General features: G+C 50.8%; 1 protein-coding gene across 1 annotated transcript in view; it reads left to right on the top strand.

Annotated features, from left to right (window-relative positions):
• Positions 1 to 20,692, top strand: part of DNAJB2 (DnaJ heat shock protein family (Hsp40) member B2) — a 53,840-nt gene that overhangs the window by 21,457 nt on the left and 11,691 nt on the right. The window contains exons 6-8 of the mRNA XM_038753279.1: positions 3,959 to 4,061; positions 9,112 to 9,182; positions 14,120 to 14,338. Coding sequence (XP_038609207.1) covers positions 3,959 to 4,061; positions 9,112 to 9,182; positions 14,120 to 14,338 — 393 coding nt within the window. The remainder of the gene's footprint in view (positions 1 to 3,958; positions 4,062 to 9,111; positions 9,183 to 14,119; positions 14,339 to 20,692) is intronic.

The following is a 20,692-nucleotide window of genomic DNA, read 5'->3' on the forward strand; positions in this document are numbered from 1 at the left end:
CTGTCTCCCCCTTCTCGACTGTGAGCCCACTGTTGGGTAGGGACTGTCTCTATATGTTGCCAACTTGGACTTCCCAAGCGTTTAGTACAGTGCTCTGCACACAGTAAGCGCTCAATAAATATGATTGATGATGATAGTAAGCACTTAAATACCATCATTGTTATTATTATTACCAGTCGTATTTATTGGTTGCCCCTTCCTTCCTCTCCCCCTCGCCCCCTCTCCATCCCCCCATCTTACCTCCTTCCCTTCCCCACAGCACCTGTATAGACGTATATATGTTTGTACATATTTATTACTCTATTTATTTTATTTGTGCATATCTATTCTATTTATTTTATTTTGTTAATGTGTTTTGTTTTGTTGTCTGTCTCCCCCTTCTAGACTGTGAGCCCACTGCTGGGTAGGGACTGTCTCTAGATGTTGCCAACTTGGACTTCCCAAGCGCTTAGTCCAGTGCTCTGCACACAGTAAGCGCTCAATAAATACAATTGATGATAGTAAGCGCTTAACAAATACCATCATTGTTATTATTATTATTACCAGTAGTATTTATTGGATGCCCCTTCCTTTCTCTCCCCCTCGCCCCCCTCTCCATCCCCCCCATCTTACCTCTTTCCCTTCCCCACAGCACCTGTATATGTGTAGATATGTTTGTACATATTTATTACTCTATTTATTTTATTTGTGCATATCTATTCTATTTATTTTATTTTGTTAGTATGTTTGGTTTTGTTCTCCATCTCCCGCTTTTAGACTGCGAGCCCACTGTTGGGTAGGGGCCGTCTCTAGATGTTGCCAATTTGTACTTCCCAAGCGCTTAGTACAGTGCTCTGCACATAGTAAGCGCTCAATAAATACGATTGATGATGATAGTAAGCGCTTAAATACCATCATTGTTATTATTATTATTACCAGTCGTATTTATTGGACGCCCCTTCTTTCCTCTCCCCCTCGCCCCCTCTCCATCCCCCCATCCTACCTCCTTCCCTTCCCCACAGCACCTCTATATATGTAGATATGTTTGTACATATTTATTACTCTATTTTATTTGTGCATATCTATTCTATTTATTTTATTTTGTCAGTAGGTTTGGTTTTGTTCTCCGTCTCCCCCTTCTAGACTGTGAGCCCGCTGTTGGGTAGGGACTGTCTCTAGATGTTGCCAACTTGGACTTCCCAAGCGCTTAGTCCAGTGCTCTGCACACAGTAAGCGCTCAGTAAATACGATTGATGATGATGATAGTAAGCGCTTAACAAATACCATCATTGTTATTATTATTATTATCAGTAGTATTTATTGGACACCCCTTCCTTCCTCTCCCCCTCGTCCCCCTCTCCATCCCCCCATCTTACCTCCTTCCCTTCCCCACAACACCTGTATAGACGTATATATGTTTGTACATATTTATTACTCTATTTATTTATTTTACTTGTACATATCTATTCTATTTATTTTATTTTGTTAGTATGTTTGGTTTTGTTCTCTGTCTCCCCTTTTAGACTGTGAGCCCACTGTTGGGTAGGGACTGTCTCTATATATTGCCAATTTGTACTTCCCAAGCGCTTAGTACAGTGCTCTGCACATAGTAAGCGCTCAATAAATATGATTGATGATGATGATTGGACGCCCCTTCCTTCCTCTCCCCCTCGCCCCCCTCTCCATCCCCCCATCTTAGCTCCTTCCCTTCCCCACAGCACCTGGATAGAAGTATATATGTTTGTACAGATTGATTACTCTATTTTATTTGTGCATATCTATTCTATTTATTTTATTTTGTTAGTATGTGCGGTTTTGTTCTCCGTCTCCCCCTTCTAGACTGTGAGCCCACCGTTGGGTAGGGACCGTCTCTATATGTTGCCAACTTGGACTTCCCAAGCGCTTAGTACAGTGCTCTGCACACAGTAAGCGCTCAATAAATACGATTGATGATGATGATAGTAAGTGCTTAACAAATACCATCATTATTATTATTATCAGTAGTATTTATTGGACGCCCCTTCCTTCCTCTCCCCCTCACCCCCGTCTCCATCCCCCCAATCTTACCTCCTTCCCCTCCCCACAGCACCTGTATATATGTATATATGTTTGTACCTATTTATTACTCTATTTATTTTATTTGTACATATTTATTCTATTTATTTTATTCTGTAAATATGTTTTGTATTGTTGTCTGTCTCCCCCTTCTAGACTGTGAGCCCACTGTTGGGTAGGGACCGTCTCCATATGTTGCCAACTTGTACTTCCCAAGCGCTTAGTCCAGTGCTCTGCACACAGTAAGCGCTCAATAAATACGATTGATTGATGGATTGATTATTGAGCACCTGCTGTGTGCAGAGCACTCTGCAGAGCACTTAGCAAAGTCCAATAGTTAATTATTATGTCAGAAGCAGGGTGGCTCAGTGGAAATCAATCAATCAGTTAATCGTATTTATTGAGCGCTTACTGTGTGCAGAGCACTGGACTAAGCGCTTGGGAAGTCCAAGTTGGCAACATAGAGAGACGGTCCCTACCCAACAGTGGGCTCACAGTCTAGAAGGGGGAGACGGACAACAAAACAAAGCATATTAACAAAATAAAATAAATAGAATAAATATGTACAAGTAAAATAAATAGAGCAATAAATATGTACAAACATATATACATATATACCTCCTAGACTGTGAGCCTGCTGTTGGGTAGGGACCATCTCTATATGTTGCCAACTTAAGAGCCCGGGCTTTGGAGACAGAGGTCGTGGGTTCAAATTCCGCCTCCACCACTTGTCAGCTGTGTGACTCTGGGCAAGTCACTTCACTTCTCTGGGCCTCAGTTACCTCATCCGTAAAATGGGGATGAAGACTATGAGCCCCCGTGGGACAACCTGATCACCTTGTAACCTCCCTAGCGCTTAGAGCAGTGCTCTGCACATAGTAAGCGCTTAATAAATGCTATCATTATTATTATTATTACTTCCCAAGCGCTTAGTACAGTGCTATGCACACAGTAAGCGCTCAATAAATTGATTGAATGAATGAATGAATAAATACGATTGATTGAATGAATGAATGTATTCATTCATTCAATCAATCGTATTTATTGAGCGCTTACTGTGTGCACAGCACTGTACTAAGCGCTTGGGAAGTACAAGTTGGCAACATATGGAGACGGTCCCTACCCAACAATGGGCTCATATATATGACCTCTGACTAAACCTGTGCTCTTTCCATTGAGCCACACTGCTTCTCTAACTTGAATTGAATTGAATGAATTGAATGAATATATTCATTCATTCATTCAATCAATCGTATTTATTGAGCGCTTACTGTGTGCAGAGCACTGTACTAAGCGCTTGGGAAGTACAAGTTGGCAACATATAGAGACGGTCCCTACCCAAAAGTGGGCTCGTATATATGACCTCTGCCTAAACCCATGCTCTTTCCATTGAGCCACGCCGCTTCTCCAGCTTGTCAATCAATCAATCAATCGTATTTATTGAGCGCTTACTGTGTGCAGAGCGCTGTACTAAGCGCTTGGGAAGTCCAAGTTGGCAACATCTAGAGACGGTCCCTACCCAACAGTGGGCTCACAGTCTCAAAGGGGGAGACCGAGAACAAAACCAAACATACTAACAAAATAAAATAAAATAACACTGAGGCCCAGAGAAGTGAAGTGACTTGCCCAAAGTCACCCAGCTGACAAGTGGCGGAGCCGGGATTCGAACCCACGGCCTCTGACTCCAAAGCCCGGGCTCTTTCCACCGGGCCACGCTGCTTCCCCACTTGTCCTTCCCAAGCGCTTAGTCCAGTGCCCTGCACACAGTAAGCGCTCAATCAGTACGATTGAATGAACAAATGGCATCGTTATGATGGTTATTATTAATAAGGTTAGTAGTTAATGAATGAATTAATTAATAAGAGGCTAATGAACTCTCTTTGTGACTCTTTTTTCCCCCCCGACATTCCCCCGCCGCCCCCAGACTTTTCCTCCTCATCCTTCTCCTTCAGCCCCGGGGCCGGCGCCTTCCGCTCCGTCTCAACGTCCACCGCCTTCGTCCAAGGCCGCCGCGTGGTCACCCGCAGGTAATAATAATAATAATAATAATAATAATAATAGTAATAATAATAATAACAATAATGATAATAATGGCATTTATTAAGCACTTACTGTGTGCAAAGCACTGTTCTAAGCGCTGGGGAGGTTACAAGTTGATCAGGTTGTTGTCCCACGGGGGGCTCACAGTCTTCATCCCCATTTTACAGATGAGGGAACTGAGGCACAGAGAAGTTAAGTGACTCGCCCAAAGTCCCACAGCTGACAATTGGCGGAGCTGGGATAGGGGCCCATGCCCCCTTCCCCCTTGGGACCCCCCAACCTCCGCCCTCCCTCCCGCCCCCCGCCGCCGAACGGACCCTGGAAGCGGGAGGGGGACCGGATTCGGGGTTAATTGGGATCGCGGGCGCCTAATAATAATAACGATGGTACTTAATAATAATCATAATAATAATAATGGCATTTGTTAAGCGCTTACTATGTGCAAAGCACTGTTCTAAGCGCCGGGGAGTTTACAAGGCGATCAATTTGTCCCACGGGGGGCTCACAGTCGCAATCCCCATTTTCCAGATGAGGGAACTGAGGCTCAGAGAAGTTAAGTGACTTGCCCAAGGTCACACAGCAGACACGTGGCGGAGCCGGAATTCGAACCCGTGACCTCTGACTCCAGAGCCCGGGCTCTTTCCACTAAGCCACGCTGCTTCTAACACGGTACCTGTTGGGCGCTTTCGAGGTGCCAGGCTGGGGTAGAGACAGGTTAAGCAGGTTGTCCCCCGTGGGGCTCACAGTCTGCATCCCCATTTGACAGATGAGGTCACTGAGGCCCAGAGGAAGTGACTTGCCCAAAGTCACCCAGCTGACAAGTAGCGGAGCCGGGATTAGACGTCACCACCTCTGACCCCCAAGTCCGGGCTCTTTGCTGAGGCCCAGAGAAGGGAAATGACTTGCCCAGGGTCACCCAGCTGATAAGTGGAGGAGCCAGGATTAGAACCCACATCCTCTGACCCCCAAGCTTGGACTCGTTGCTCACTGAGGCCCAGAGAAGGGAAATGACTTGCCCAGCGTCACCCAGCTGATAAGTGGAGGAGCCAGGATTAGAACCCACATCCTCCGACCCCCAAGCTTGGACTCTTTGCTCACTGAGGCCCAGGGAAGGGAAATGACTTACCCAGGGTCACCCAGCTGATAAGTGGCAGAGCCGGAATTAGAACCCATGACTTCCGACCCCCAAGCCCGGACTCTTTGTTCTCTGAGGCCCAGAGAAGGGAAATGACTTGCTCAGGGTCACTCAGCTGAGAAGTGGCAGAGCTGAGATTAGAACCCACGTCCTCCGACCCCCAAGCCCGGGCTCTTTGCTCACTGAGGCCCAGAGAAGGGAAATGACTTACCCAGGGTCACCCAGCTGATAAGTGGCAGAGCCAGGATTAGAACCCACGTCCTCCGACCCCCAAGCCCGGACTCTTTGCTCACTGAGGCCCAGAGAAGGGAAATGACTTACCCAGGGTCACCCAGCTGATAAGTGGCAGAGCCAGGATTAGAACCCACGTCCTCCGACCCCCAAGCCCGGACTCTTTGCTCACTGAGGCCCAGAGAAGGGAAATGACTTGCTCAGGGTCACCCAGCTGATAGTAGTAATAATAATAATAATAATAATGATGATGTCATTTATTAAGCACTTACTATGTGCCAAGCACTGTTCTAAGCACTGGGGTAGATACAGGGTAATCAAGATGTCCCACTGGGGGCTCACAGACTTAATCTCCATTTTCCAGATGAGGTAACTGAGGCCCAGAGAAGTGAAGTGACTTGCCCAAAGTCACCCAGCTGACAAGTGGTGGAGCCGGGATTAGAACCCACGTCCTCTGACCCCCAAGCCCGGGCTCTTTGCTCACTGAGGCCCAGAGAAGGGAAATGACTTGCCCGGCGTCACCCAGCTGAGTAGTGGCAGAGCCAGGATTAGAACCCAGGTCCTTCTGACCCCCAAGCCTGGACTCTTTGCTCACTGAGGCCCAGAGAAGTGAAATGACTTGCTCAGGGTCACCCAGCTGAGTAGTGGTGGAGCCGGGATTAGAACCCACGTCCTCCAACCCCCAAGCCCGGGCTCTTTGCTCACTGAGGCCCAGAGAAGGGAAATGACTTGCCCGGCGTCACCCAGCTGAGTAGTGGCAGAGCCAGGATTAGAACCCAGGTCCTTCTGACCCCCAAGCCTGGACTCTTTGCTCACTGAGGCCCAGAGAAGTGAAATGACTTGCTCAGGGTCACCCAGCTGAGTAGTGGTGGAGCCGGGATTAGAACCCACGTCCTCCAACCCCCAAGCCCGGGCTCTTTGCTCACTGAGGCCCAGAGAAGGGAAATGACTTGCTCAGGGTCACCCAGCTGATAGTAATAATAATAATAATAATGATGGCATTTATTAAGCGCTTACTATGTGCCAAGCACTGTTCTAAGCTCTGGGGTAGATACAAGGTAATCAAGTTGTCCCACGTGGGGCTCACAGACTTAATCCCCATTTTCCAGATGAGGTAACTGAGGCCCAGAGAAGTGAAGTGACTTGCCCAAAGTCACCCAGCTGACAAGTGGCGGAGCCGGGATTAGAACCCACGTCCTCCGACCCCCAAGCCTGGACTCTTTGCTCACTGAGGCCCAGAGAAGGGAAATGACTTGCCCAGCGTTACCCAGCTGAGACGTGGCAGAGCCGGGATTAGAACCCACGTCCTCCGACTCCCAAGCCCGGGCTCTTTGCTCACTGAGGCCCAGAGAAGGGAAATGACACGCTCAGGGTCACCCAGCTGATGAGTGGCAGAGCCGGGATTAGAACCCAGGTCCTTTTGACCCGCAAGCCCGGGCTCTTTGCTCACTGAGGCCCAGAGAATGATGGCATTTTTTTTATTAAGCGCTTACTATGTGCAAGCCCTATTCTAAGTGCTGGGGGGGATCCAAGGTGATCAGGTTGTCCCACGCGGGGCCCACAGTCTTCATCCCCATTTTCCAGAAGAGGGAACTGAGGCCTGGAGAAGTGACTTGCCCAAAGTCACCCAGCTGACAAGTGGCGGAGCTGGGATTAGAACCCACGTCCTCCGACCCCCAAGCCTGGACTCTTTGCTCACTGAGGCCCAGAGAAGGGAAATGACTTGGCCAGGGTCACCCAGCTGAGAAGTAGCAGAGCCGGGATTAGAACCCACGTCCTCTGACTCCCAAGCCCGGGCTCTTTGCTCACTGAGGCCCAGAGGAGGGAAATGACTTGCTCAGGGTCACCCAGCTGATAAGTGGCAGAGCCGGGATTAGAACCCACGTCCTCCGACCCCCAAGCCCGGGCTCTTTGCTCACTGAGGCCCAGAGAAGGGAAATGACTTGCTCAGGGTCACCCAGCTGATAGTAATAATAATAATAATAATGATGGCATTTATTAAGCGCTTACTATGTGCCAAGCACTGTTCTAAGCTCTGGGGTAGATACAAGGTAATCAAGTTGTCCCACGTGGGGCTCACAGACTTAATCCCCATTTTCCAGATGAGGTAACTGAGGCCCAGAGAAGTGAAGTGACTTGCCCAAAGTCACCCATCTGACAAGTGGCGGAGCTGGGATTAGAACCCATGTCCTCTGACCCCCAAGCCCGGGCTCTTTGCTCACTGAGGCCCAGAGCAGGGAAATGACTTGCCCAGGGTCACCCAGCTGAGTAGTGGCAGAGCCGGGATTAGAATCCACGTCCTCCAACTCCCAAGCCTGGGCTCTTTGCTCACTGAAGCCCAGAGAAGGGAAATGACTTGCTCAGGGTCACCCAGCTGATAGTAATAATAATAATAATGGCATTTATTAAGCGCTTACTATGTGCCAAGCACTGTTCTAAGCGCTGGGGTAGATACAAGGTAATCAAGTTGTCCCACGGGGGCTCACAGACTTAATCCCCATTTTCCAGATGAGGTAACTGAGGCACAGAGAAGTGAAGTGACTTGCCCAAAGTCACCCATCTGACAAGTGGCGGAGCTGGGATTAGAACCCATGTCCTCTGACCCCCAAGCCCGGGCTCTTTGCTCACTGAGGCCCAGAGCAGGGAAATGACTTGCCCAGGGTCACCCAGCTGAGTAGTGGCAGAGCCGGGATTAGAATCCACGTCCTCCAACTCCCAAGCCTGGGCTCTTTGCTCACTGAAGCCCAGAGAAGGGAAATGACTTGCTCAGGGTCACCCAGCTGATAGTAATAATAATAATAATGGCATTTATTAAGCACTTACTATGTGCCAAGCACTGTTCTAAACTCTGGGGTAGATACAAGGTAATCAAGTTGTCCCACTGGGGGCTCACAGACTTAATCCCCATTTTCCAGATGAGGTAACTGAGGCCCAGAGAAGTGAAGTGACTTGCCCAAAGTCACCCATCTGACAAGTGGCGGAGCCGGGATTAGAACCCACGTCCTCCAACCCCCAAGCCTGGACTCTTTGCTCACTGAGGCCCAGAGAAGGGAAATGACTTGCTCAGGGTCACCCAGCTGATAGTGGCGGAGCCGGGATTAGAACCCATGTCCTTTTGACCCGCAAGTCCGGGCCCTTTGCTCACTGAGGCCCAGAGAATGATGACATTTTTTTAATTAAGCGCTTACTATGTGCCAAGCCCTGTTCTAAGCGCTGGTGGGGGGGATCCAAGGTGATCAGATTGTCCCACGCGGGGCCCGCAGTCTTCCTCCCCATTTTCCAGATGAGGGAACTGAGGCCCGGAGAAGTGAAGCGACTTGCCCCAAGCTGACAAGTGGCGGAGCCGGGATTTGAACCCGTGTCCTCGGACTCCCAAGCCCGGGCTCTTTCCACTGAGCCCCGCTGCTCCCGGGGAGGGGGTGGGCGGGGAAGAGGGCGGCCTCCGGATTATTTATTATTTATTCTATTTATTTTATTTTGTTAGTATGTTTGGTTTTGTTCTCTGTCTCCCCCTTTTAGACTGTGAGCCCACTGTTGGGTAGGGACTGTCTCTAGATGTTGCCAATTTGTACTTCCCAAGCGCTTAGTACAGTGCTCTGCACACAGTAAGCGCTCAATAAATACGATTGATGATGATGATGATGATGATGACGGGGGACTGTCCATCCCAGGATCGTGGAGAACGGACAGGAGCGAGTGGAGGTGGAAGAAGACGGGCAGCTGAAGTCGATCCACATTAACGGTGAGGAGCCCCCCGCCCCCTCCCCGCATTTGGGGCTTAGTACAGTGCTAAGCGCTTAGTACAGTGCTCTGCACACGGTAAGCGCTCAATAAATACAATTGATTGATTTGGGGGGGTCCTCCTCCTCCTCCTCCAGGTTGGCTTCCGGCTTCGGCCGCGGACCCCTCGGAGGGGGGCTCGGGGCTCCGGACGCGCCCACCCGGCTCCGTGGCCGTAATAATAATAACAACAACAGTAATAATAATAATAATAATAATAATAATAATAATAATAATGATGGTATTTGTTAAGCGCTTACTAGGTGCAAAGCACTGTTCTAAGCGCTGGAGTAGATCAATCAATATATTGAGCGCTTACTGTGTGCAGAGCACTGGACTAAGCGCTTGGACGCGCCCACCCGGCTCCGTGGCCGTAATAATAATAATAATAATTATTATTATGTTGGTCTTTGTTAAGCGCTTACTAGGTGCAAAGCACTGTTCTAAGTGCTGGAGTAGATCAATAAGTCATTCGTATTTATTGAGCACTTACTGTGTGCAGAGCACTGGACTAAGCGCTTGGACACGCCCACCCGGCTCTGTGGCCGTAATAATAATAATAATAATTATTATTATTATTATTAATAATAATATTAATAATGTTGGTATTTGTTAAGCGCTTACTAGGTGCAAAGCACTGCTCTAAGCGCTGGAGTAGATCAATCAATTTATTGAGCGCTTACTGTGTGCAGAGCACTGGACTAAGTGCTTGGACGCGCCCACTCGGCTCCGTGGCCGTAATAATGATGATAATAATAATAATAATAATAATAATAATAATAATAATAATGATGTTGGTATTTGTTAAGCGCTTACTAGGTGCAAAGCACTGTTCTAAGCGCTGGAGTAGATCAATCAATCAATTTATTGAGTGCTTACTGTGTGCAGAGCACTGGACTAAGCGCTTGGATGCGCCCAACCGGCTCTGTGGCTGTAATAATAACAATAATAATAACAATAACAATAATAATAATAATAATGATAATAATAATAATAATAATAATGTTGGTATTTGTTAAGCGCTTACTAGGTGCAAAGCACTGTTCTAAGCGCTGGAGTGGATCAATCAATCAATTTATTGAGCGCTTACTGTGTGCAGAGCACTGGACTAAGCGCTTGGACGCGCCCACCCGGCTCCGTGGCCGTAATAATAATAATAATAATAATAATAATAATAATAATAATGTTGGTATTTGTTAAGCAATTATTGCATACAAAGCACTGTTCTAAGCACTGGAGTAGATCAATCAATTTATTGAGCGCTTACTGTGTGCAGAGCACTGGACTAAGCGCTTGGACGTGCCCACCCGGCTCCATGGCCGTAATAATAATAATAATAATGTTGGTCTTTGTTAAGGGCTTACTATGTACAAAGCACTGTTCTAAGCGCTGGAGTAGATCAATCAATCAATTTATTGAACGCTTACTGTGTGCAGAGCGCTGGACTCCTCCCCCTGGGCTTCCAGGCTGTCCATCCATCCATCCATCCATCCCCTGGCCCCCTCCTCCCTCCCCTCCCTTCTGTCCTTCTCCGGCCCAGCCCGCGTCCTCCGCTCCTCCGCCGCTGACCTCCTCCCCGTTAGGCCTCGTCCTCGCCCGTCCCGCCATCGACCCCCGGCCCCCGTCCTCCCCCGGGCCCGGAATGCCCCCAATCCCTCTGCCCACCCGCCAAGCTGGCTCTCTTCCTCCCTTCAAGGCCCTGCTGAGAGCTCACCTCCTCCAGGAGGCCTTCCCAGACTGAGCCCCTTCCTTCCTCTCCCCCTCGTCCCCCTCTCCATCCCCCTCATCTTACCTCCTTCCCTTCCTCACAGCACCTATATATATATTTGTACAGATTTATTACTCTATTTATTTATTTATTTATTTTACTTGTGCATATCTATTCTATTTTATTTTGTGAGTATGTTTGGTTTTGTTCTCTGTCTCCCCCTTCTAGACTGTGAGCCCACTGTTGGGTAGGGACCTTCTCTATCTGTTGCCAACTTGGACTTCCCAAGCGCTTAGTCCAGTGCTCTGCACACAGTAAGCGCTCAATCAATACGATTGATGATGATGATGGTGATGGACTAAGCGCTTGGGAAGGACAAGTTGGCAACATATAGAGGCGGTCCCTCCCCACAGGTACAAGGTGATGAGGTTGTCCCACGAGGGGCTCACAGTCTTCAGCCCCATTTTCCAGATGAGGGAACTGAGGCCCAGCGAAGTGAAGTGACTTAATAATAATAATAATGATGGCACTTATTAAGCACTTACTATGTGCCAAGCACTCTTCTAAGCACTGGGGTAGATACAAGGTGATCAGGTTGTCCCACGGGGGGCTCACAGTCTTCAGCCCCATTTTCCAGATGAGGGAACGGAGGCCCAGAGAAGTGAAGTGACTTGCCCAAAGTCACACAGCTGACAGTTGGTGGAGCCAGGATTTAATAATAATAAAATGATGGCATTTATTAAGTGCTTACTATGTGCAAAGCACTGTTCTAAGTGCTAGGGGGGTTGCATAGTGATCAGGTTGTCACACGGGGGGCTCACAGTCTTCAGCCCCATATTCCAGATGAGGGAACTGAGGCCCAGAGAAGTGAAGTGACTTAATAATAATAATAATAATGGCATTTATTAAGCACTTACTATGTGCAAAGCACTGTTCTAAGCGCTGGGGTAGATACAAGGTGATCAGGTTGTCTCACGGGGGGCTCACAGTCTTCAGCCCCATTTTCCAGATGAGGGAACTGAGGCCCAGAGAAGTGAAGTGACTTGCCCAAAGTCACCCAGCTGACAGTTGGTGGAGCCGGGATTTAATAATAATAAAATGATGCCATTTATTAAGCGCTTACTATGTGCAAAGCACTGTTCTAAGCACTGAGGTAGATACAGGGTGATCAGGTTGTCCCACGAGGGGCTCCCAGTCTTCAGCCCCATTTTCCAGTTGAGGGAGCTGAGGCCCAGAGAAGTGAAGTGACTTAATAATAATAATAATAATGATGGCATTTATTAAGCGCTTACTATGTGCTAAGCACTGTTCTAAGTGCTGGGGAGGTTACAAGGTGATCAGGTTGTCCCCCGGGGGGCTCACAGTATTCACCCAAATGGGACTAGTGTGTCCATCGATAGAGAAGCAGCGTGGCTCAGTGGAAAGAGCCCGGACTTGGGAGTCAGAGGTCATGGGTTCGAATCCCGGCTCTGCCGCATGTCTGCTGTGTGACCTTGGGCAAGTCACTTCACTTCTCTGAGCCTCAGTTCCCTCATCTGGAAAATGGGGATTAAGACTGTGAGCCCTACGTGGGACAACCCGATCACCTTGTATCCTCCCCAGCGCTTAGAACAGGGCTTGGCACATAGTAAGCGCTTAACAAATGCCATTATTACATTTATTAAGCACCGACTGGGGGCAGAGCACTGTACTGAGCGTTTGGGAGAGCCCCGATTCAATCATTCAGTTGTATTTATTGTATTTCTCCCCCCTTCTAGACTGTCTCCCCGCTTCTATTCATTCATCCATTCAGTCGTATTTATTGAGCGCTTACTGTGTGCAGAGCACTGGACTAAGCGCTTGGGAAGGACAAGTTGGCAACATATAGAGACTGCTCCCCCTCCTCCCCATCTCCATCCCCCCCGCCTTACCTCCTTCCCCTCCCCACAGCACCTGTATAGACGTATATATGTTTGCACGTATTTATTACTCTATTTTATTTGTACATATTTATTCTATTTTATTTTGTTAATATGTTTTGTTTTGTTCTCTGTCTCCCCCTTCTCGACTGTGAGCCTACTGTCGGGTAGGGACCGTCTCTAGATGTTGCCGACTTGGACTTCCCAAGCGCTTAGTCCAGTGCTCTACACGCAGCACCTGTATAGACGTATATATGTTTGCACGTATTTATTACTCTATTTTATTTGTGCATATCTATTCTATTTATTTTATTCTGTTAATATGTTTGGTTTCGTTGTCTGTCTCCCCCTTTTAGACTGTGAGCCCACTGTCGGGTAGGGACCGTCTCTACATGTTGCCGACTTGGACTTCCCAAGCGCTTAGTTCAGTGCTCTGCACACAGCACCTGTATAGACGTATATATGTTTGCACGTATTTATTACTCTATTTTATCTCTGCATATCTATTCTATTTATTTTATTTTGTTAGTATGTTTGGTTTTGTTCTCTGTCTCCCCCTTCTAGACTGTGAGCCCGCTGTTGGGTAGGGACCGTCTCTAGATGTTGCCGACTTGGACTTCCCAAGCGCTTAGTACGGTGCTCTGCACACAGTAAGTGCTCAATATGATTGATGATGATGATGATAATAATAATAATAATAATGATGGCATTTGTTAAGCACTTACTATGTGCAAAGCGCTGTTCTAAGGGCTGGAGAGGTTACAAGGTGATCAGGTTGTCCCACGGGGGGCTCGCAGCCTTCATCCTCATTTCACGGATACTCAAATACAGATACATTTTACAGATGATGATGACGAAGTCACTTCACTTTTAGACTTCACCGTCTTTTAGACTGTGAGCCCGCTGTTGGGCAGGGACTGTCTCTAGATGTTGCCAATTGGTACTTCCCAAGCGCTCAGTACAGTGCTCTGCACACAGTAAGCGCTCAATAAATACGATTGATGATGATGATGATGACTTCACTTCTCTACGCCTCAGTTTCCTCATCTGGAAAATAGGAATTAGGAATGTGTGAGCCCCACACGGGACAACTTGATCAGCTTGTATCCCCCCCCGCGTCCAGCGCTTAGAACAGTGCTCTGCACATAGTAAGCGCTTAAGAAATGCCAACATTATTATTATTATTATTATTATTATTAAATGGGATTGAATGAATGGGAGGGCCCCCTCCCCGTCCCCCAGCCCCCCCAAAGGCCGGGGGTCGGCGACCGTTCCCGTCCGTTCTTCCGACAGGGATCGCGGATGACCTGGCGCTGGGCCTGGAGCTGAGCCGGCGGGAGCAGCGGGCGTCCGCCGCGCCCCCCAGCCCGCGGAGCCCCCCGGACCCCGGACCCCCGGCCGGCCGCTGGGCCGAGGAGGAGGAGGAGGAGGAGGAGGAGGACGACGAGGACCTGCAGCTGGCCCTGGCCTACAGCCTGTCGGAGATGGAGGCCGCCGGGAAGCAGCCGGCAGGTGGGCGGGGGGGCCCGCCCCGCCGCCGCCCCCCCCCAAATCCGCCCCGGGGGAGGCCGGGGGGCCGGGGGGCCCGCTCCGCACCGGGACGAGGAGGCGGCCCGCTGCCTCGTCCTCTGACCGCCGCCCACAGCACCGCTCTTCGGGTCCCGCTCGCCACGCGGAGCCCCGGGGGCGGTCAGTCCACCCGTCTTTGGGATTTGTTGAGCGCTTACCACCCCAACACCGCTCTTTGTTTCAACCAGGGGCGGTCAGTCCACCCGTCTTCGGGATTTATTGAGCACTTACCACCCACAACACCGCTCTTTGCTTCAACCGGGGGCGGTCAGTCCACCCGTCTTTGGGATTTATTGAGCGCTTACCACCCACAACACCGCTCTTTGTTTCAACCGGGGGCGGTCAGTCCACCCAGGGGAGGCCGGGAGCCCCCTCCTCTTAGCCCACTGCCCAACACCCACAACACCGCTCTTTGTTTCAACCAGGGGCGGTCAGTCCACCCGTCTTCGGGATTTATTGAGCGCTTACCACCCACAACACTGCTCTTTGCTTCAACCGGGGGCGGTCAGTCCACCCGTCTTTGGGATTTATTGAGCGCTTACCACCCACAACACCGCTCTTTGTTTCAACCGGGGGCGGTCAGTCCACCCAGGGGAGGCCGGGAGCCCCCTCCTCTTAGCCCGCTGCCCAACACCCACAACACCGCTCGTTGTTTCAACCAGGGGCGGTCAGTCCACCCGTCTTCGGGATTTATTGAGCACTTACCACCCACAACACTGCTCTTTGCTTCAACCGGGGGCGGTCAGTCCACCCGTCTTTGGGATTTATTGAGCGCTTACCACCCACAACACCGCTCTTTGTTTCAACCGGGGGCGGTCAGTCCACCCAGGGGAGGCCGGGAGCCCCCTCCTCTTAGCCTGCTGCCCACCACCCACAACACCGCTCTTCGTGTCCCGCTCACCACGCAGAGCCCCGGGGGCGGCCAGTCCACCCATCTTTGGGATTTATTGAGCGCTTACCACCACAGCACCGCTCTTTGTTTCAACCGGGGGCGGTCAGTCCACCCAGGGGAGGCCGGGAGCCCCCTCCTCTTAGCCCGCTGCCCACCACCCACAACACCGCTCGTTGTTTCAACCAGGGGCGGTCAGTCCACCCATCTTTGGGATTTATTAAGTGCTTACCACCCACAACACCGCTCTTTGTGTCCCGCTCACCATGCGGAGCCCCGGGGGCGGTCAGTCCACCCGTCTTTGGGATTTATTGAGCGCTTACCACCACAGCACCGCTCCTCGTTTCAACCGGGGGCGGTCAGTCCACCCGTCTTTGGGATTTATTGAGCACTTACCACCCACAACCCCGCTCTTTGTGTCCCGGTCACCGCACAGAGCCCTGGGGGCAGTCAGTCCACCCATCTTTGGGATTTATTGAGCGCTTACCACCCCAACACCGCTCTTTTTTTCAACCGGGGGCGGTCAGTCCACCCGTCTTTGGGATTTATTGAGCACTTGCCACCCACAACACCGCTCTTTGCTTCAACCGGGGGCGGTCAGTCCACCCGTCTTTGGGATTTATTGAGCGCTTAGCACCCACAACCCCGCTCTTTGTGTCCCGCTCACCACGTGGAGCCCTGGGGGCTGTCAGTCCACCCGTCTTTGGGATTTATTGAGCGCTTACCACCCCAACACCACTCTTTGCTTCAACCGGGGGCGGTCAGTCCACCCGTCTTTGGGATTTATTGAGCACTTACCACCCACAACACCGCTCTTCGTGTCCCGCTCACCGTGCGGAGCCCCAGGGGCGGCCAGTCCATCCGTCTTTGGGATTTATTGAGCGCTTACCACACCAACACCACTCTTTGCTTCAACTGGAGGCGGTCAGTCCACCCGTCTTTGGGATTTATTGAGCGCTTACGACCCACAACACCGCTCTTTGTGTCCCACTCACCGCGCAAAGCCCCAGGGGTGGCCAGTCCACCCGTCTTTGGGATTTATTGAGCGCTTACCACCCCCAACACCGCTCTTTGCTTCAACCGGGGGCGGTCAGTCCACCCGTCTCTGGGATTTATTGAGCGCTTACGACCCACAACACCGCTCTTTGTGTCCCACTCACCGCGCAAAGCCCCAGGGGTGGCCAGTCCACCCGTCTTTGGGATTTATTGAGCACTTACCACCCCAACACCGCTCTTTGCTTCAACCGGGGGCGGTCAGTCCACCCGTCTCTGGGATTTATTGAGCGCTTACCACCCACAACCCCGCTCTTTGTGTCCCGCTCACCGCACAGAGCCCTGGGGGCGGTCAGTCCACCCGTCTTTGGGATTTATTGAGCGCTTACCACCCCAACACCGCTCTTTTTTTCAACCGGGGGCGGTCAGTCCACCCGTCTTTGGGATTTATTGAGCACTTGCCACCCACAACACCGCTCTTTGCTTCAACCGGGGGCGGTCAGTCCACCCGTCTTTGGGATTTATTGAGCGCTTAGCACCCACAACCCCGCTCTTTGTGTCCCGCTCACCACGTGGAGCCCTGGGGGCTGTCAGTCCACCCGTCTTTGGGATTTATTGAGCGCTTACCACCCCAACACCGCTCTTTGTTTCAACCGGGGGCAGTCAGTCCACCCGTCTTTGGGATTTATTGAGCGCTTACCACCCACAACCCCGCTCTTTGTGTCCCGACCACCACACAGAGCCCCAGGGGCGGTCAGTCCACCCGTCTTTGGGATTTATTGAGCACTTACCACCCCCAACACCACTCTTTGGGTCCCGCTCACTGCGCAGAGCCCCAGGGGCGGTCAGTCCACCTGTCTTTGGGATTTATTGAGCGCTTACCACCCACAACACCGCTCTTTGCTTCAACCGGGGGCGGTCAGTCCACCCGTCTTTGGGATTTATTGAGCGCTTACCACCCACAACTTATTGAGCGCTTATTGTGGGCAGAGCGATAGGCCTGTTCCCTGCCCAAGAGGAGCTGACTGCCTACCAATCAGTGGTATTTATTGAGCGCTTACTGTGGGCAGAGCACTGAGCTGAGCGCTTGGGAGAGTAGAATAGAACAGAGTCGATAGGCCTGTTCCCTGCCCTCTAGGCGCTGACGGCCTGTCAATCAGTGGTACTTATTGAGCGCTTATTGTGGGCAGAGCGATAGGCCTGTTCCCTGCCCACGAGGAGCTGACGGTCTACTAAACAGTGGTATTTATTGAGCGCTTATTGTGGGCAGAGCACTGAGCTGAGCGCTTGGGAGAGTAGAATAGGACAGAGTCGATAGGCCTGTTCCCTGCCCTCTAGGCGCTGACGGCCTATCAATCAGTGGTATTTATTGAGCGCTTATTGTGGGCAGAGTGATAGGCCTGTTCCCTGCCCACCAGGAGCTGACGGCCTACCAATCAGTGGTATTTATTGAGCGCTTATTGTGGGCAGAGCACTGAGCTGAGCGCTTGGGAGAGTAGAATAGAGCAGAGTCGATAGGCCTGTTCCCTGCCTGCTAGGCACTGACGGCCTATCAATCAGTGGTATTTATTGAGCGCTTATTGTGGGCAGAGCGATAGGCCTGTTCCCTGCCCACAAGGAGCTGACAGCCTACCAATCAGTGGTATTTATTGAGCGCTTATTGTGGGTAAAGCACTGAGCTGAGCGCTTGGGAAAGTAGAACAGAGTCGATAGGCCTGTTCTGTGCCCTCTAGGCACTGACGGCCTATCAGTCAGTGGTATTTATTGAGCGCTTATTGTGGGCAGAGCACTGAGCTGAGCGCTTGGGAGAGTAGAATAGAGCAGAGTCGATAGGTCTGTTCCCTGCTCTCTAGGCACTGACGGCCTATCAATCAGTGGTATTTATTGAGCGCTTATTGTGGGCAGAGCGATAGGCCTGTTCCCTGCCCACCAGGAGTTGACGGCCTACCAATCAGTGGTATTTATTGAGCGCTTATTGTGGGCAGAGCACTGAGCTGAGCGCTTGGGAGAGTGGAATAGAAGAGTCGATAGGCCTGTTCTCTGCCCACGAGGAGCAGACGGTCTATCAATCAGTGGTATTTATTGAGCGCTTATTGTGGGCAGAGCGATAGGCCTGTTCCCTATTCACGAGGAGCTGATGGCCTACCAATCAGTGGTATTTATTGAGCGCTTATTGTGGGCAGAGCACTGAGCTGAGCGCTTGGCAGAGTAGAATAGAACAGAGTCGATAGGCCTGTTCCCTGCCCTCTAGACACTGACGGCCTGTCAATCAGTGGTACTTATTGAGCGCTTATTGTGGGCAGAGCGATAGGTGTGTTCCCTGCCCACCAGGAGCTGACTGCCTACCAATCAGTGGTATTTATTGAGCGCTTATTGTGGGCAGAGCACTGAGCTGAGCGATGGGAGAGTAGAATAGAACAGAGTCCATAGGCCTGTTCCTTGCCCTCTAGACACTGACGGCCTGTCAATCAGTGGTACTTATTGAGCGCTTATTGTGGGCAGAGCGATAGGCCTGTTCCCTGCCCACAGGGAGCTGACGGTCTACTAAACAGTGGTATTTATTGAGCGCTTATTGTGGGCAGAGCACTGAGCTGAGCGCTTGGGAGAGTAGAATAGAACAGAGTTGATAGACACGTTCCCTTTCTCCACGAGGAGCTGACAGTCTATAAACCAGGGGTGTTTATTGAGCGCTTACCGTGTGGGCAGAGCGCTGTACTGAGCGCCTGGGAGAGTAGAGTAGAACAGAGTTCGTGGACATGTTCCCTCTCCCCACGAGGAGCTGACAGGCTATAAACCAGTGGTATTTATTGAGCGCTTACCGTGTGGGCAGAGCGCTGTTTAGGGGAGTAAAATCTAACCGGGTCGGCGGACGCGTTCCCTGCCCTCAATGAGCTGTCAATCAGTGGTATTTATTGAGCGCTTACTGAGGGCAGAGCACTGGACTAAACGCTTGGGAGAGTAAAATGTACGTGTCGGGAGACAGGGAACAGCTGACTGTCTGTCAATCAGTGGTATTTACTGAGCGCTTTTCCCGGAGCAGAGCAATGCTTAGGGGAGCAAAATCTCACAGAATTGGCCAACACGTTCCCTTCCCACGCTGAACTGAAGTCTGTCAATCACTAGTATTTATTGAGCGCTTACCGTGGGCAGAGCACTGGTCTAAACGCTTGGGAGAGTAAGGTGTACGTGTCGGGAGACAGGGAACAGCTGCCCGTCTGTCAATCAGTGGTATTTATTGAGCGCTTTTCCCGGAGTATCGCTTAGGGGAGCAAAATCTCACAGAATTGGCCAACACGTTCCCTTCCCACGCCGAACTGAAGTCTGTCAATCACGAGTATTTATTGAGAGCTTACCATGGGCAGAGCACTGGACTAAACGCTCGGGAGAGTAAAATGTATCAGAGTCGGTAGACGCGTTCCCTAACAACACAGGGAGCTGACGGCCTGTCAATCAGTGGTATTTATTGAGCGCTTTCCGGGGGCAGGGCCTGTCGATCAGTGGTATTTATTGAGCGCTTACCGTGTGGGCAGAGCACTGTACTGAGCGCCTGGGAGAGTAGAACAGAGTTGGTAGACAAGTTCCCTCTCCCCACAAGGAGCTGACAGTCTACAAACCAGTGGTATTTATTGAGCGCTTACCGTGTGGGCAGAGCGCTGTTTAGGGGAGTAAAATCTAACCGGGTCGGCGGACGCGTTCCCTGCCCTCAATGAGCTGTCAGTCTGTCAATCAGTGGTATTTATTGAGCGCCTACCGAGGGAAGAGCCCTGGACTAAACGCTTGGGAGAGTAAAACGTATGTGTCGGGAGACAGGGAACAGCTGACCGTCTGTCAATCAGTGGTATTTATTGAGCGCTTTATCCCGGAGCAGAGCATTGCTTAGGGGAGCAAAATCTCACAGAATTGGCCAACACGTTCCCTTCCCACGCTGAACTGAAGTCTGTCAATCATTAGTATTTATTGAGCGCTTACCGTGGGCAGAGCACTGGACTAAACGCTCGGGAGAGTAAAATGTATCAGTCGGTAGACGCGTTCCCTGCCCACAGGGAGCTGACGGCCTGTCAATCAGTGGTATTTATTGAGCGCCTTCCGTGGGCAGAGCCTGGCAATCAGTGGTATATATTGAGCGCTTACCGGGTGGGAGGAGCACTGTACTGAGCGCCTGGGAGAGTAGAACAGAGTTGGTAGACAAGTTCCCTCTCCCCACAAGGAGCTGACAGTCTATAAACCAGTGGTATTTATTGAGCGCTTACCGTGTGGGCAGAGCGCTGTTTAGGGGAGTAAAATCTAACCGGGTCGGCGGACGCGTTCCCTGCCCTCAGCGAGCTGCCAGTCTGTCAATCAGTGGTATTTATTGAGCGCTTACTGTAGCAGAGCACTGGACTAAACGCTTGGTAGAGTAAGATGTAGGTGTCGGG

The sequence above is a fragment of the Tachyglossus aculeatus genome, chromosome 1, assembly GCF_015852505.1.
Source record: "Tachyglossus aculeatus isolate mTacAcu1 chromosome 1, mTacAcu1.pri, whole genome shotgun sequence".
Classification (NCBI taxonomy): Eukaryota; Metazoa; Chordata; class Mammalia; order Monotremata; family Tachyglossidae; genus Tachyglossus; species Tachyglossus aculeatus.